Below are 19,268 nucleotides of genomic sequence, written 5' to 3'. Positions count from 1 at the left end.
GACAAGAAACGATCGCTGCCACCATTCCTGTCCCTGAATCACTTACACCGATCAGATACAATCCTAAACGAGTATCTAGGGCCTGTAGAAGGCTAGAGACCCAAGAGAGCTGTAACTTAGCTTACAGTGCCCTCTCATGTCATGTTGCACGAAAGCCGCAACATGATAAAAGAAACTACGGGAAACAGCGTTCCCCGGTACTGACTGTCTTAAGGGCATGTCAGTTTCCCCGTAAGAAAGGAGCGAAAGCCCAGAGGAGTGCGGCAGAAGGCTGCACTTCTCTGGCAAAGTCAAGAACAAGGTGAAAAACAACAGCAAAAAGTTTAGGGATTGCCACATGGAAGGAAAATTACCTACAATTACGAAATCTTTCCTAACAATACAGGATATCTTTTTATCAATAACATCCAGGATGTTAGATGAAGTATTAATGCAGGACCGTATGGAAAAGGTACATGTAACCCATAATAGACAGAGAACTCACATTAGCTGCCTCACAGATTGCAAAGGTGCTCGTGCATGGATAGATGCCACCAATTGGAAGGAAGGAAGGAAGGAGAACGCTACACATACTGTACCATAGATTCTGGAGGCAGATTAGAAGCTACCAGCAAGGTGTCTTTATCCAGACAGGCAGATTAGTAGTGGGATATGGTTTTCAAATAGTGTGCCATTAGATATCAAAGGAACTAATGCCTGTGGTGTGCGATTATACATATTCTCACTATTAACACAGTGGAATCATGAATAAGGCTTTTTATGAAGATCATACCATGAGAAGGAAATCACTCGGAAGGGCTGACAATTTTGAAAGGTTTAGGGACTGGCAATATTGAGAGGTTAGGCAATACAAGATTAAATGAGATGCCAAGGATCACACATTGGTTAAGGGATGAAGGGGTGAAGCTGGGATGTGTGCCAACTCTGCAAATTCTGCATTTGAACACTTTCTTTTCCAGTTTTTGCCATGAACTAAATCTCATTTTATTAAAAAAAACGGACTTGGAAAGTACACAAATCACATTACCAAACATGACATATAGAAGGGTGTTATGCAAAATGGGAATGATTCTAGCTTCATTCTCTCCATCACCAAGGGAAGTATATAAGAACCAGCATACCAACCGATGTGATTTAACAAATTTAATCTGGGTTTGTCTTTTGTATTTTAAAGCTTTAAATACTTACAAAACAATGACTTGTGACATTTTCATTTATAAACGTGCATAAAAACCATTGACTTTAACCAAAAAGCAAACAGTTTTTTGTGTCAAACAAGCAGACCTTAATATATGCTTGCCTGATGCCTGCACCATATGGTCCGCTCTCTTCTGTCTGCCAACCCTTCCACCCAAATGGACTACATAAGAATAAAGATCAAGTAATGGGCTAAACCATGCCAGCAGCATGCGGGAAGGCAAACCTCACAGAAGACAGTACAGTAATGTTAGAGATATTAGATGTTTTGTCCGGGATCACTATTGTCTGCTGGCAAATCCAGGATACAAACATGAACGCTGTCGTTCCATAATATTGAATTTGGATAATTGTTCACCTCTTGGACTAACAGTTTATGCCATCATTGGAGGCGATTGCCTAGGTTTTACAACACCCCATCTGAACAAACCAATTTCTAGGCCTTCACCTTACGGATGATATGTTAGTTTTTAAAGCAACCCCTATCTGGTATAGGTACATTGCTGATAATAGTAGATGTTGTTCTGCAAAACCAAGTACATAGGCAGGCAGGTTTATAAACTTCAGAAATAGGAAAGGCTCAGCCAGCTTTGCTGGAATGTGATATTCTAATTTTGGATATGAACACATCTCTGCAATGGGTGCTTCACACACTGAGCTAACTTCTGAATCATTGTGGCACTCAATTTATCAATATCCATTTCACCATTGCCTATTGCACATAATCAACATAATTCCCATGGGAAGGAAAGAATGCTGCAGAGTTGTGCCATAAGGAATACACAAACTATGTATACCACAGTGAACACAGAAAGCAAAAATCATGAACTGATCAAGCCAGAATGCACTTGCCAAATCAGAAAGGCAATGGCTTTAGAGCCTCAGCAGCACCCCATAAAATATCCTGAAGTGTGCTATTTAAGACAGGTGAACAATGGAATCTTACTCCTTCAGATCAGCTAGCTTTGTGGGGGCCCCCTCCAAGGTGGGGGCCCTGGGCAAGTGCTCCTTTTTCCCTCCCATAAAAACGTCTCTGCATTGCAGTGGTCTTTGCTGTGTACAACACGCACAAGAGATATGGGGATACACCAGGAGTATGCAGAGAGTCCATCTGTCTTTGCAAAGTGTGGCGATTGGTAAATGGGGGGAGAACTCACCGGAAACGCGGGCCCCCGGTATCCGACCAGCTATTTCCCCCACTGAATCAGTCAGATTCGGAAAAAGCATGCAAGTCCCCTACTACGTCACACGCACACCTAATCACAACTAGTCAATTGAGCTGTCGTCGTGGCTGCTTTTGTTAACAGATCCGCTGAAGAAAGCTACTAAATGGAGGCATACATCAAACAGCGGCTTTATTTTCCTAGCTACTCTGGTACATGCAACGTGGACTTTAGAACAAATAACAGTCTCCAGCCAACAGAATGCAGGCAGTATGTGCTTAAGAAACACCAAGGATTGTATTCATGGCAAACAGATCAACGAATTATGCAGCAGACAAAGGGGACAGAAGAGGGAAAATAAGTCAGCCATCTTAAAAGTCAATGACACACAAAACATTGAATCACACCACTTTGCTCTTCTAGCCACATTGGCAGTAGAAGATATGTGCACAGGCTGTGCTGGGTAAAGTCCTGTAACAACGCCACACAAAGCGTCGGACTCCATTTCAGGAATTTGACCTTTTTTGGGAGAAAACGAATGGTGCACTTACCACATGCAATGGACCAGTAGACCTGCGAGTCGGGTGTCTGATGGAGGATGCGATAAGGCGCCACCTTCGCAGTGGAGTCTAGTACTGCATCTAGCGTCCCCACTAGGATACCTGCAAGAAGCAATAAAAGGGGAAAATGTGTTAAACATTGATTCTAGTCACTGATCACATGTTTATCATTCAGCAACAAGAAGAGCTGCCATCAAGGTAAGGGACCTGCATAGGCACGCCATCCTCCGCTGTGCACTGACAGATGTTACACCGCGTGCTAACAAGGACATATGCTGGAGAAGCAAAGGTCATGTACCCTCAAGAGGCAGCATCTGGAGGGATTAGTCTTGACACTTCATTGGATTATGTCAATCAAGCAGTAAAAAGCAAGCAACCAGATTTTACGGTTAAAAATTGACCAGGGAGGATTTCTGATGTTAAGGAGCAAACGGCAGGTATTATCTGGTGGAAAACCTAAGATAATGTTGTGTTGCTTGCTGAACAAGTGCACTCTCTTGACAGTTAAAAAACAAATGCATGTTAACAAATAAAATTCAATGAAAAAGCAAACTATCGGCCTTCCGAGGTTTCACATGATCACCTATATTTGGGCTAATCAATGCTGCAGATTAAAATGTCATCTACTAGAAGGAAAAGGGGGCACTTGATCTTCTAATCATAGCACAACCTCCAGTGTGTGAGTGACTAGCTGCCAAGTGATCCCCTCACATGAAGGCAGTCCTTCCTTTTCAGTAACCTTCTGGAGTTTGCGGATTCTTTTTTCCCCATAAGTATGGTTATACACAAGGTCCTAAATGCAAATGTGTGTGGCTGCTGGCTGAAAAGCCACAACTAGCAAAAGGTGTCACGCATGACAGAGCGCTTAACAGCTTTAGGAATGTCTACATTGTGAAAAATGACCCGCTTCAAGGCACTCATCAATTTTTATATTCTGGATTGGATTGGTGGGGGTTATTTAAATCGGGGAGGACTTAAGTGGTTTTCCAGTGGATAGAGGGGGTTATTGAACAAAGAGAAACATGGAAGATTGGTGAAAATGTTATTGTTCAGGTTCATGGGCCCAGAATCTACACTTCCCTATAGTCACCCTGGGAAACACAGAGGCGTAACTTGAATTGTCTAACAAGTGGGGCCTGAAGCTAATGTAGTTGGGCCCACTGCAGTGCCATGAACATCTGTAAATGTCCGGCAACATAGATACTTCCAGTGGATATGCATCAGCTGACTGAAGGCACTTTGCCCGAAGGGTCCTTTGTAATGGAAGCATTTGGCTGGAAATCACAACAGGGTTAATTTGGAACCATACACAGTACTTTAAAAGTAACCTTCGGGCAGACTTGGATCCAAAGAAATTATTCTATGCCTCTCGTGATATAGCCTAATTTTCCCCATACCAGCTGCAACTCTCAAGGATGCATGCTGGTAATTCGGCTGTATACATTTTACGTAGAACAAACATTGGAACCTGTAGTGATTAAGTGAGTGTAAATAATGGCCTGTGGTCCTCTTTCTTGGTTTATCTGTGGATCACATACCGCACACTGCAATGAGACATCCCCACCCAAAGACACATTCCTTCAGACCAACCCTATAACCCCACAGACATAGTTCCAACATCCTCATGCCCTCACAGGCACATATCCTCTCTGTATCAACCAACCAATACACACCTTTTCCCCCCATCCACCGAACAGAACAACCCCCATGAACACATGTTCACCATCAACCCACTTCCCCACAATCGATTAATCACTTTCCATTCACCGCCCATCCCCATAGATATAGTAGTGCTCTCTAACCACACCTACTTCAAACATGCATCCTCAACCACCCCGCTTAGCGGCGCATCACCAGTCCCCAATCTTCCCAGATACTCACTGCAACACCTTCCATCCATGCAACAAACAGGCACAGGCCCATCATGCCTCCATACCACCCACACCAGGTACACAGAAGGAGACGAATTGAGAGCAGAGTGGAAGGAGAGACAGCGAGGAGAGGGTAATAAAGGGAGGCGGGGCAAATAAATGTCTAATGGACAATTTGACAAAATGACTGACCCTAAGAGGAGGGATGTGGTTTTATGGCTAAGCTGCACACTTTTGAATATGAAGCAATTGATTCCAATCCTGGCATCCCCCCCTTGAACAAAATGATATCTTGGGCCCAATGGTTCACCTCCTTGTTTTCGAGTTTCCTTATTTGCAAAATATGGGGATGCTTACCAAGAGTAGAAGACTGGGGCAGTGAGGGGGAAGGGTCAGATGCAGCCCAACAGCAAGGTTGCCATGTTCAGAAGCAGAAAAGCAATGTTCCAATACAGACTGCCCTGGCAACAGTGCAAAGAATCATATTACCCACCGCATTACTAAAAAAAGAAATAAAGTAACTCGGTCATTTAACCTTCCGAAAGGTTCGTGGGCATCCTATCAGACAGAGGAGACAACAGTGGAGAAAATAGCATGCTGCAAAACATTTCACCTCCCATATCATTCCTAGCTTTACCAGGTGAACCGCCAGTACCATGGAAAGGTGGAGCAAATCTTTCAAGCATTAGGCAAATGTAGTTAGCTGAATCAATGACAGTATAGAAAGGAAACGGTCCTTTCTAATGCATTGTTTATGAACGGCTAGTCAGTACACATTTGATTATTTACCCAAACGGAATGCAGTGGATACTGCAGATCTAAACGAATATGAGAGGTGCATATTTAAACTCGATAAACACTATGAGGGGGAAGGTTGTGCACGAATTCACCGAATATTTTAAAAAAAAAGGAATTGAGAAATTACCACATTTTTTTAGTCGAAATACCAAAATTCCTACTTGCTTTTTGAAGTTTATTTATTTATTTTTTTAGACTATGCGAGGGGAGACAACCCTTACCCCACTACCTTAACTAATACACTTACCCCACCGTACAATAATATTTTTCATATAATTGTACCAACATTCCGAAACAAATCATCTAAACAAAATTTGGTATTCTTTTCCTCATTTTTTTGGGATTCGGTCATTTCTACGGAGGCGAAGACAAGTGTGATATTAAAATGATACAAATTTGGAAAGCGGACGTAAAATGAAGTGGAAACAGTTGAGCAATTCATAACAGCACTGAGAGGGTTGGCGAGAACATGCAACTTTTGACCACAAACGGACTAAATATTGAGAGACCAATTTATGTTCGAGTGTAGTGATGGAAAAATACGTGAGCATCTATGGGCCAAAGGGGGACTAGATTTGGAGGAAGTTTTGTGTGTAAAAAAAAAGTAAGTGGAACACACTTATAAATGTGTGAAAGTATTGAGGAAGAAATAGGAGAGTGTAGCAGCTGTAGAGAGCACCCCTGAGACGAATGAAATAGCTGCTGTCAATGTGAACAAAAACAACAAGGGAAAGTTCCCCGCAAAGGGGGGGCACCCCCTTTGAGGCTAGGGATCTGGCCAAGTGGGGCCTCACTAGGAGTGACTGACCTCTAGGGGACAAGGACTAATTCCCACAAGAAACTCCCTATGCAAGCAACTCTATCTGCCTTCATCGGATTGCCTTCCATCACAAGTAATGTGTCTCCCTCTGGTTTGGCTTCAGGTAATGCGGCAGCCAATACAACACATGAAGACAAAAGGAATGCCCCTTTGTATGTGAACGCGTATGTAACAGGGATGAACCGATTGAGAAGGAAGAGAGAGAGAGACGTACACAGGGGAAGCACTGTGATGTAGCTATGCCTTGGAGGGGTGGAGCCACGGAGCACGCGGCTGTCATTGAGGAAGAGAACGCCAGCAGAAAACACCAGAGGCCTGGTGTTACGAGTGCAGGAGAACTTGCTGTCCGGACCGAGTCCAGAAGACCATGGGAAGTCCATGGTGGGCCCGGAGACCGAACAATGACGGCAAAAGCAAGAGAAACGAAACCTCCCTTAGGGAACACTGAACATGCAGATGGAGTTAGACGTCTGGCATGACCCCACGGTGGAGTCAAGAAAAGCAAAGGCAGAGCCACGAGGAAGATGCTCAATCCCGAATCTCAGTGCCCTAAACCTAACCCGTGGAATGAAGGTACTGGGGTAGAGCGAGAAAGGGGGAGGCTACCAGAACTACAAGTCATATCTGAGAATAAATGCAATATTGAACGCGAGGCAGTGAGAAAGCACGTAGGTGTATTTGAGGAAACCACAAGAATGTTACCAAGTATAATTGGGGAGAAAACATGCAAGCATCATTAAAAGACTTGGAAAACCGCTCTGTGTCAAGTACAAGAGAAAGGGGAGGCCACCAGAGAGGCCCGAGAACTGGTGATGCCACACAAAGGGTATGACAGACCCCAACAGAGAAAGAATCAAGCGTAAAGAGTCTATGGACTAATAATAAAAGGAAGGAATATACAAGACTACATCCAAAAGGATAGCAAGTAGGACATTAATAGGTCTTGCGCACTCTGGGGCAGTCAGCCTATGAACATACAGCACGAACTACAGCAACTCATGAAAGACACTAAAAATTAGAATCAATAGATTCTACTAACCTGGTGCCAGAAGATATAGATGTTCACCATTTTTATTTATTAGTTGTAATGGTAGTGTAAGTGAGAGCAAGGTTTTGGACTGAGGACATTTTTCTTTGGACATCTGAAGACAGACGAGCACCCTTAGCTGTTTAGGTAGGGAAAATCCCCATAGCAATAGGGAGATTCAGGCATTTTTCTTATTTAAATAAAAGACTTCAGAATGTCCAACATGAGTCCGACGACTCTTTTCGATTCACCATAGGTGAAACCAGCAAAGAAAAAAAGAACGCAGAGCAACGTAGATGCTAAAGGTATGGCACTTTAGGTCATCTCCCCAACAACCCTCTCTGTCCAGCAATTAATGTAGTGTGTGGCGAATGCAGAAGAAAAGGACATATAACATGATTTAACACGCAAAGTATCAATATCATTGATGAGGTGTGTGAAGATGAGGAAGCTATTTTCTCAATTTTGGGAAATGAAGATTTGGAAGAACAAAAAGACATTGTGTGGGTCAACGGAGAACCCGTGGGCATGATCTGCTCTGGTGCCAAGTGCACCTTATTACCCAGGCATTGTTTTGCGAACATGCTCAAGACATCGAACAAGCAATATTCAAGGAAAAGGAAGGTTATCTGAAGAGGTTTGTACATTAGAAAAGGATGTTGGCAGCAGTGGGGCCTGTCGTGCATAAAGTGAGGCCCATTCCCATAGCAAACAGGGAATGGGTGACATAAGAATTTAAAAACATTAAAGAGGAAGAAATTCTAGAGCAAATCGAAGGTCTGAATGGGCATCATCACCAGGAGTACAGGCAAAGACGAACAGAAAGGTTAGGTTATGTGTCGAATGCATTGTTCAGGATTGGTACCCATTACCAAACATTTCAGAAGTAATTTCTACAATAGGTGATCCACATGTTTTTTCAATGCTTGCTTTGCGGTCAGCATATCACCAGATTAAACTCAATCAAGATTCAAAGAACCCAACAGTTTTCATCACATCAGAGGGCCTGTTTCAATTCAATCGTATGCCTTTTGGGCTGTTATTGGCTGCATCGGTCTTCCAGAGGATTATGCATGAACTCTTCAAGAATCAAGCAGGTACAATATGCCTCCAGGTTTACATTGTCATATTTGGAAAAGACCAGAATGAACGCGATCAAGATTGAAGGAAGTTCTCAAGATACTGGGTGAAAATGGCCTTACTTTGAGCAAAGTTAAATGTAAATTTAGTAAGGACAGCATCAAATATTTAGGGCATTACATTTCAAAGAATGGCATCAAACCAAGGAACAACTTAATGAACACAATATTGAAAAATGCCTTAACCACTGGATAAAGATAAACTACATCCATTTATAGGGATGGTGGAATACTATTAAAAATGTTTAGCACGGTTTGCAGATAAAACGATAAACATGAGATTATTACTAAAAGACAAAGCAAAACTCAAATGCATTTAAAGGTCCCACTATCAGCTGCACCTCCTCAGAGGTATTCTACCTTTTCTCACTTTCCCCCAAAGGCTCACCGTCTCCAAATCCCTGGTTCTCTCTAAGCTGGACTACTGCAACAGCCTCTTTCTCAATCTTCCGACCTCTACTCTCCGTCCGCTACAACTCATCCAGAACAGAACTGCAAGATTTATCCTTGGCCTCAAGCCCAGGGATTGGATCTCTCCGGTACTGAAAATTCTCCACTGGCTCCTCGTGGCTGCTAGGAACAAGTTCAAGACCCTCTGCATAGTCCACAAGGCCTCCTGGTGCCGGCACCATCTACAACACTCTTCCTAAATACTCTCCTACTAGAGCCCTCCGTTCGTCCTCCCCCAACTCTTTGCAGGTGAGCAGTTTTTCCGAGCAGAGATGTGGGGGTATATCTTTATGCTCTGCAGGTACCTCCCTCTGGAACATCCTCCCTGGCTCTCTCCGCCTTGATATGGAGCTCCTTAAATTCCGGAAACTCCTCAAGGCCTTCCTCTTCTCTCCCTCTCCCCAGGTAACCTCCTCTCCTGCCTCACTCCTCCTTCTCTTCCCTAACTCTGTTCAGCATTTGCTGACTGTTCACTGGTTCACCTCCAAAGCCTCTCAGGTCCCAGAATCCCCAGCCAGTCTCTGCACCTGCCACTGCACTATGTTCAGCCTACAGCACTTTCAGAATACGTTCCATGAGTGGGCTAACCTCTCTGCACTTGACCCATGGCCCTGAATGGACTGGGCGCACTTGTCCCCGCCTCCCTCATACTTCAGTCTGTACACTTGCAAGACCTGAATTTACTAGGCCTAGTAACTTCTGTCCTGTACCCCCCTTGTCTCCCTTCCATAGTTTGGATGCGCCTGAAACACTCATGCACTTGCACTACGAGAAATGCTGTCAGGCCTAGTACGCTAGTAACTTTTTTGTTAGATCATTTGGAAACTTCAAGGCCTAAGAAGGACTACTGAATTCCCATGCTCCCTTCCCGCTTTGAAGCGGTGTACAAATAAACAATTGCAAAAGTGTGCAAAAAAGAGTTTGAAATGCTCAAAGAAGATTTGAATAGCACACCTTCATTAAAGAACTTTAAAATGGGGAGAGGCACAATCCTGACCACTGATGCAGGAATGTGTGGTTTGGGCGCTGTGTTGAAACAACTGGTTGATGGAGCAAAATATATAGATGCATTTGGCTCAACTGTGCTTGAAGCAGCAGAAATAAATTATTCGACAATTGAGAAGAAACTATTGGCAATAAAATGGGCTATTGAAAAATACAGAACATTTCTATGGTGGAGGAAAATGCACAGTGCAGACAGACAGACCATAAATCGCAAAAGACACTTGAGAAGAAGGGTCTAGAGAATTCATCGGCTAGAATTAGAAGATGTGTTATTGTACTACAATAATACACATTCTCTGTGGAAGAACCTCCAGGAAAAGAAAATATACCGGCAGACTGCTTTTCGTGATTGCCAGTGAACAATCCTCAAGGATTGGATAGAGACAATCAGAATGAGGAATGTATATTGAATGTTACATGTGAAATTGTGACTAAGGGGGACCAGCAGGCTGCGATGAGGGAAGACGAGAATTTGTTGTTGAGTGAGAGAAGAGATTGTCTAAAGGGGAAAAGTAAACAGGGAAACAGAGAGGAGCAATTTGGAAGGATTGTGCCTGTGTGACGAATCCCTAGATGTCATCACTTCTCCCCTATGAGGAGCCCATTCCCAGGAGGCCAGGGAGGAGTGACCACTACACAACAGTCCCCGTGGGGGTGTTCTTCAGTGGGTGGATCACATGGGGAGGGATTCCCCCCATGGGACAAGGGACAACAAACAGGGCAGAAAGCGTTATGCCCAAAGCATGTCCTTACCTTCCTCTCCCTCCTACCCAGTGCCAATTTCCATATTCCCACATACTTCCATGTGCTACTGTAGGGTAGATAATGTGGCCTACCTAAAAAGTACTGGAACAAGGAATCACAAAAACACTGGGAGGAAGAACACCACATGTAGCTCAATGGAGAAGAGCGCCAATACTGAGACGAGGAAGAGGCGCAGAGCAATACCAATTTTATTATCTTTAGTTAAGAGTGTAAGGGAAGGAAATGGGTTTGGACACAGGACGTTAGACTTTTGCTTTCGGACATTCTGGCATATCCTCTGTATTAAGTTGAGGAAGGGAAACGCCTGAGTTAGGGATAGTTAGGGTTTTTCCTCCATTATTTTGCTGAATAAAAGTCTTTAGCAACCATCATGCCACCTTTGTGTCAGTCTCCTCCTTCCACCGGTTTGTGATAGGTCGATTCCTCCAATAGATGCAAGGATGAAAATCATTAATGCAGCCCATGAGGGTTATTGGGGGAATAACGAAATCCAAATGCACGATAAGAACGGATTATTGATGGGCGGATGAGATTTGCAGATTGAAAGGGTTGTACAGTATTGTATTCCGTGTGAAGCCAGTGAAAAGGGCTTGATAGTCAGAGCAAGTATTATGACTGAGATGTCTGTGCCACAATTGCCTTGGGGAAAAAGCAGTAATGGATTTGGTTGGCCCTATTTATAGCAAAGGGTTGGCTCACTATTGCACTGTACTCATCGGTGTGCTGACAAAATGGGTAGAAATTAACATTACAAAGAGTTTCACTACTCAGGACATCATAGAATTCATGGAAGGACATTTTAGAAGGGAAAGGTATCTCACGGAAATGACAGACAATGGGATACAGTTCAGGTTGATAGAGATAAGAAAATATTTGTTGGACAATGGAATTGAACATAAATATAAGTCAACTTATCACCTGCAAACCAATGGGGTTGTGGAATGTTTTAACAAGGTCATAAAGTACGGCATTAGGTGGGCATGGTGCAATGGGCAGGATTGGAAGAGTGTGGTTAAGGAGAGGATCACTGCGCACTTATGCACAGTTCATGGTTCTATTGGTTTATCTCATTTCCAGATGACCAGGGGTAGGAGGACAAACAGAAAACTGTGTCCGCCATGGGTAGAGAGAGCAAAATGGTCTGATGTAGATTGGGTAAGGTTGCAGATGTAAAATTAGAGACATACAAAGAAAGAACAAAGCGATGTATGACATAAGAAAACAAAGAAGAGAGATTTGGTTGTGAAAGTGGGAGATTGAGTGCAGATAAAGCCAACAGCAGTTTTGTGAGAGAGAGGGACAGAGAGAGGGACAGAGAGAGGGACAGAGAGAGACAGAGAGAGACAGAGAGAGAGAGAGAGAGACAGAGAGTGGAGGTTGTAGAATGGCAACTAGGGTCTGGAGTTTTCTGAACAAACTTTGTGATTTTGTTACTCAGTTACAAGAAGGAGATGTGTGGCTTTTACCTTTGTTCCATCTTTGGAACTCATGTAATAGGAGAATGTTGCATCTATGGTGCAGAAAGGGAGAAGTTGGAGAGAGGTAACAGAGAGAGATGGTGGGTCCCTGAATTGTTGTACTTAAGTACATGCAGACTCAACAAGTGTCCCGTGGACATAACAATCACGGTTTATTAACACTGCACTCTGAGGTTACCAATAAATAAATATTGTTGAAAAGGCATACTCTGGTCTGACATGAGGATCATTTGATGTCCCTTGAGGCAAGGTCACTGTGAGCTGCAAGGTTTTTGATAATTCTTACGTGATCTTTTTGCTGTGTGTGCAATAATGCAGTGGATCCCAATCCCACTTCCTCTACTCAGGCAAAATTGTGTGATCTTGGGCACATATTCATTTCTATCCGCTTCAGCCTTATCTGATTAACGTGGAAACACGAAATACATGAACTAGACACATCTATGAAGTGCAAAAGCAAACAGAAACTAAAAGCAAGTACAGTAAATTGTAATGTAGTCAAATACCACGTGGCTGACTTTGGAACTAGTCAGGAGCCACAGCGTGGCTTCTGTGCTTGATTTTGAGCGGATAACCTTATCTCCATGTGCTTCATTTCACTTACCAGACGTTCAAATCAATTGTCCTCCACGCCCGTGAATGGGCATATGTGACCTTCTCCTAGGAGGTATCCTGCCTGCTCAATGTGTCGCTGCTTAAGAACATGATCAGGCAGAGCAGATTGAGCCCAGTCATTAAAACTACTGGCAGACAGGCTACCTGGTATTTGTTCATATGATTTAAATGCGATTTTTCTCACAGGAGGCCTGTGCTCTTTGGGACCCCGAATTATAAGTGGTGACAAGAAATAAAAAGTCCCAACAATGTGTACTAGAGATGTGGGGCTGATTGATGGTTTAGAAACCGATATTCATCCCTGGACCACTGCTGCCCCGGAAGTTGATTCGTCTCTGCTAGTACAGCTATGTTGCTGTACACCTGCTCTATGGCTGTTTTCAAACTCTCCACTTTGTGAATGCGTCTTTCTACTGATGGCGTGTTTTAATTTTTAGTCATTAATGTGAAAACATTCTGTACAGCAGTTTGATGCCTGTCAGACTTTATTAGCGATATAAAAAACTTTAAAATACACATTTCTGTGAAAAGTTGAAGTTAACACAAACTTAAACACTCAATTTACATTCCAATCAAACGAATTGAAAAAAATGGAAGCAAAACAAAAATAAAGCTAAGGTTATTGTTGGAGTTCAGGTTAGTTACTTCAGAATTTATCCCGCTTCATACATTCTGCATAATGTGCAGTGGGAGGCAATAAAACTTTTAAAAGCCTCTGTACAGCATCTTAAGAGCAGGAACTGCTACTTCTTACACCTACGTCTTGGGAGGATAGTTCAGGGGCAACGTGCTCACCTTGGAAGCAAGACGACACAGAGCAACACAGGTTCGATCCCCGGATCCACACTTAGAAACCTCTGGGTATTAAGCATGTTACAAATAACTTATCATATCACCACCTCCACTAAAAGAGGAATTAAATAGACTAGAAACCATTCCTACAGATACATGGCATACCAGCCGACAAAACAAATAGGAAACACCGGCCCCATAGGAGCCTGCCCCCTTGCTTCCGCCCACATGGCACCCTGGATATTTTCAGGGTGGTGGTACCAGCAGAGCATGGCCATGGGAATGGGCTCTAATATTCTACCTGAAGGCTAACAAAGGTTACCATTTTTAAATTGCACGATTTCCTAGGTGGCAGGAAGATTTGCTTAAAAGTATCCATTTTAGAGTTAAAATTCCTTCCTAGGATGTCTTTGCATTGGGAACTGAGCATGTGCACAGCCATCCTTACCTCGACACCTTACAAAAAGTCTGCACAGGTAAAGGAAACCTCTGCAGATGGCCCTTGAACCCAAATGGAGTGACTGATGTTGCCACCATTTTATCCTCCCACCCAAATCTGTTGGTCAATGTAACAAACCTTTTAATTTTGGTGTTGGGAAAACTGAAATGAGCACCAAGCCCAGTGGGCATTATGCACTGATTCAAGCATACTACCCTTTTATCATAGATATATTGGTCAAATATAAAGATCCGTGGTCAAACTTATGTTCCAGAAATGCTCAACTTTACGCAAAAGCAGGCTGGAACCCTCACAGATGTTATTTATCCTCGTCCCCTTTTTTATAAGGGTATTTCGAAAAGAGTACAATGGGCGTGTACCAGACTGTCCATCTTAGAATAAGCTGGTAATAGAAAATAATTTATGTGGTTATTCTAGGTTTTGATCATGTGCTTTGCTCAAGAGGAAACGTGTAACATTCTTATCAGGACTAAAAGATCTACTGGAAGTGACCATTAGAAATGAACATTGTAAAATGTTAAAAAGATCCAGTTTACAATATTACAATTATATGATGTACTTTCTTGTATTGTACTAACTACTTTTGCATACAAAAGGCTGCTGGCCACATCTGTTTTGTTACTCTGATCGCGCAGCGAGTGGTGTGTCCAGGGAGTGGCCTTGGGGGGCACGTGCTACCCCAAGAATCTGATTGGCCACCTGCAACTGTTTATTGACGGGCCACCCGCAACACAGGGAGTTCCTTCTCTCCCCAAACTAAGTGTCACACAAACTGTTTAATGTCAGTTCTTTATTTAGCCCCATCTCCAATTCATCTAATACCCCTTGGATCCCTCCCCCTGAGCTACCAATGAGCCAAGAACCAGGACAGTGTACAGGAAATATATATTTATTTATTTGAATCATAAATAATGGAGATAACACTAAATCCCAACTTCTTGGTGGCTCACAGTTAAACTTATTGTTACACAAATAAATCACACAAGTTGGTTGGGAAAACACAAATCACAATTCTTAACTGTCTACAGATTTTACTTTAATAAATAATCAAACTGGTCAATGAACACAATCAATTACATATGCAATGCTGTGCAATTTCGATTCTCCTGCACGCTTAAAAGGCTAGCAGTTTGGTTTACAGATTGGTACAAATGAATATGGCAATTATGATTTCACCCACACCTTTTGCTTAAAATAAACACAGGGTGATTTAGCAGTTTGGTTTTTCAGCCCCCCACTCCTACTCTGGGATAGTTTGAGAATTTTGGATTCCAGACACCCTTCACTGAAAGGCCTGTGTTGGAGAAGCTGGAACCATAGGATTACCCAATTAAATTACAGTTTATATTTTTCAGAGTACAGTGGGAATGAGCTTTGTTAATTTCGAATTGTAACAAAAATCACCCTGTGGTGTTCTGCCAAAGAGGAATTAATTCAATTAATATTTTAGTTAAATAGGCTAAGGATCTACACAGTTTGCCGACCGCCCCCGTCCATTATGAAGGGAAAGGATTTAAGGCAAGCAGATTCCCCACCTTTGTTTTCAATTGGCTCAATTCTACTCACATTGAAAGCCACTGTTTAGGGTTCAGGAATGCCAGCTGTCTTTCAGGACCCTCTTGGAGGACAGGGCAGCGGTCTGGTCACTCCACTCTCAATGATGGTCCCCAACTCTTCACCATAGGGCCCAGTCAGCTTTTCTAGGCCTCCCCAGCAATAATTCGCTCCACCCAGATGCAATCTCAGCAATTTCCTTTGGTGTTTCCTTGCAGCTGTCAGATGGTAATTTTTAGCAGCTCGCTCCCTTCCTAATAGTGCATTCACCTTATATACCAGTGATGGCACCATCAAGATTTCAATATTGGGCGGTGCCCTGCAAGAATGCTCGCAACCATGTTTGGACACTTACCCATCTCTCTACACCTAAGTCCACCCTCTCTCGAATGATTGGTTTAGGAGTCTAGAGCAGACATGGCAATTCCTCTTTGAAATTCCCCTTTTTTTTCTTATGTCAACTCTAGCCAAAAAGTAGCTATGTGGCAAAACCTTGGGATTTACTAGTAACTGCCATAATATACATATTTTCCAATTCAGCTGAACATGGGGAATTAAATAAAACAACAAGCCTGGTCCGCACCATTTTGCACGGGCATTTGAGACAATTTTCTATCATTTTTACAAAAAGCATAATTGTTATGAACATGCAATTTACTCCCCACATTCCTAATTTTACCCTCCACCAGTTTACCAACTCTCAAATTCGGAACAAGTTCAGAGCAGCCAGGTACACCTTTTAGCTGGTCATTACAATTCCCTAAATCGCAGGTGGATGAATTTTATTTAAAAAAATAAAAATTGCCTCAAAATTATCTAGAAAATGACACAGAAATGAAGACAGTACAACTTACAGTTGCTGAGAAGATTAATAATAATCTTCATGTTATGCAAATTGGAGCTCCCCTGTCCCCGGGCCATTTGCTCCTCTTGGCCAGCCTTTGACCAGAGTTTTTGTTTATTAGCCTCTTTGTTGTTTGAAGTTTGCTTTTTGAAGTTGGTGGCTGCCAGTCGCAAACACTTGAGAGGCCTTGGCAACACAGATCTACCCCTCCCCACATTCCAGTCATGCACTGGCTAGAACATTTGGTCTACATAGAACTCCCTTCAGAGACAGCAAGTCTGGGGAAACTTGGTTTTCAACACCCTTCTGGGCAGGACACATTTTATTGCAGTTGTAACTAGTGGGGATGCACGAACCAGACTTGCAGTGGGGGAAGCCATTTGCGAATTCTGCCCAGAGACCCATTCTTTGCCCTTCACTGAAAGGAACTCACATATTGCATTTTCTAACATCAGCCTTTATTATTAGCATTGTTATTTATTTGTTATATAGCACCATTTGCCCATGGGCCCCAGGACACTCAACGAACAGTAAAAGACAAAACAGAAAGGCAAAATAGTTAGTCAGGGCATGGGAAGCTGTGGAATTTATTATTTGACATAATGTTTGTTTTAATGATCATGGTTCACTTTTCATTTGCATCAATGGATTTCTTCTCTCTTTCCACACATTTTTTTTTTTTTTTTTTTTTAAGATGACAGCTGAAAGTACAGGGCTGTTTTGTTTCAGTCATTCATAAAATACATGTTTAATTATCTGCCATTCGTTTTTATCCTGAAAAGTGGGTCTGAATTGTCACAGTGCACCACCTTTTGATGGGTGACAGTTTCAGTGAGCAATGTGATGTGCTTTTCCACTCTGCACTCAGATTACATTTTTGTTTTAGCTTTCTCTGAATTTCCAATGCAGAAAGACACCTGTACAGTCTGCCTAAAAAGGCCCATTTTTAGCATACAGGTTTCTGAATGCTGGCATGTCATTTCCACAGTGGGCACTTCAGTTTGGTTAGTTTGGGGCCTTTGATTAAACCCAGGTGCCACCCCATTATCCTAAACTATGATCATTATGTGAGTGCTCGTACTTTATGCCACCCCTGCATAAGTCAGTGCCCCACTTGGGCCACCCCAGTCACAGTGTCGCGCAGCTGTCATCAATGGCTGGGTGGCTTTAGAAAACGTACACCTGTTACTTTTAAGCAAATAGAAAGACATGAAGAGAGCGAACGACAGAGAGGGAGATCAGCATAGGATATGCCAGCTGGAGCTGGTATATATTTGCAAAAGAATTCCCAAATAAAGGGTGCATTACACCTTTGTACTACCAAATAAAAAAAAAAATAAATGAGGAAAATACTCTCTCTTTAAAGATCTGCCTGCAGCCTTTCCATGCAGTGGGACAGCGATGTGAGGCTGGGGCACAAGCATAGAGCAAGCATCCAATTAATGAAGGCTTCTAACACTTAGTGTTCAGAAACTGAAACGAGAGGGACATCTCCCCCATGAGGCACCAACAATGGCTGAATATTGCAAGAACATGTGCACGCTCACCTACAACACAGGTTATTGCATTTGAACCCCACCATGTAAGCTCCCACCGGCATGCACTGCATGTTGCGTAATGGTCAGTCCAATAGAAATCATGAATCGAGGTGATTAGCGGGAACAACATTAACCTAACTTCAACTGTTTTTGAAGCCTCATTCATAATAAATGGCCTAATGAAATGATCTTTTCCAAAACGTGCCGCTTTTCGTGCACATCAGGAAAGAATTATAAATAGAAGGTTTTAAATCTGTAATCGTGTTTGTAGTCACAGCGCCTCATGTAACCATGAAATTAAGTTCCTAAATGCAGACGCCTCTGGGCGGAAGCCATTGCATTTCAATGTGAGTTGGTGCAGGTATTCAAAACCATTGCATTTCAATGGGGAATTGGTGGCAGGTGCTCAGTAGGCCCCAATGTATGCAGACAACGTATTCCAGGTCTATCTCTTATTAAAGTGCTCTCATGGAAGGAAGCAGGCCCCCTTATCAATAACTAATTTGCCAATACTTCAGTGTTGGGCACACGCCTGCTGTTCCAGCATCACCAAAACAAGCAAAATATCTAGCACCCTTGGCCCTAATATACCAACTTTTGAATCTTCCAAAGGGGTCGTTTAGGTGTACAAAGAGATCAAAATTATCAGGAGCTGGGAGCTCCCACAAGAGCCTGGTTGGCTTGAGAGAAGCTATGTTTGGCTCACCGGAAAATAAATCTACCAACATACATTTCTAGTGGCATGACATCTTTGCGAGCCATTTGGTAATTCGGATAAAAAATGCAATCAATCATCTTTAAGGAATCCTGTGATTTCAGGGCTTTGGTGTTATGGACCCAGTGCAGTAAGAAGAAAAGCCTATTGAGACTTTTTTTAGTGTTTTGTTATTGGTTTTGTTGGTTTGTTGAAACTGCTGAGGAGTAGTAAATTAAAGAGGTTGAAGCATAATGCTCGCCTCCAGTCTTGCCATAGAATGTATTAAAAAGCACAATGAGAGAGTCAACATGCATGTTTTGTAATGCAAAGAAATTGCATCGCTTGCATGCCAAGTTGAAATTAGATTTGCTGCACGCCATTTAGAGGGGTGTAAAGCGTACATATCGGCAGCTCCTGTGGTGCGGGCAAGCATCCCAATAATCTGAGGCCCAAAGGTTTGCAATCTCACAGCCTTCTACTAACCCTGCCACACTT

General features: G+C 42.8%; 1 protein-coding gene across 2 annotated transcripts in view; it reads right to left on the bottom strand.

Annotated features, from left to right (window-relative positions):
* The window catches only part of TBC1D8B (TBC1 domain family member 8B), a 1,314,750-nt gene that overhangs the window by 985,546 nt on the left and 309,936 nt on the right, over nucleotides 1-19,268 (bottom strand). For both annotated transcript variants that reach the window (XM_069612733.1, XM_069612732.1), the window contains exon 2: nucleotides 2,912-3,022. In XM_069612733.1, coding sequence (XP_069468834.1) covers nucleotides 2,912-3,022 — 111 coding nt within the window. The remainder of the gene's footprint in view (nucleotides 1-2,911; nucleotides 3,023-19,268) is intronic.

Source organism: Ambystoma mexicanum, chromosome 5p, assembly GCF_040938575.1.
Source record: "Ambystoma mexicanum isolate Mex_15411 chromosome 5p, UKY_AmexF1_1, whole genome shotgun sequence".
NCBI classification, from domain to species: domain Eukaryota; kingdom Metazoa; phylum Chordata; class Amphibia; order Caudata; family Ambystomatidae; genus Ambystoma; species Ambystoma mexicanum.
Note: the sequence above shows the minus strand (reverse complement) of the source record. Positions and strands in the feature narration are given on the sequence as shown.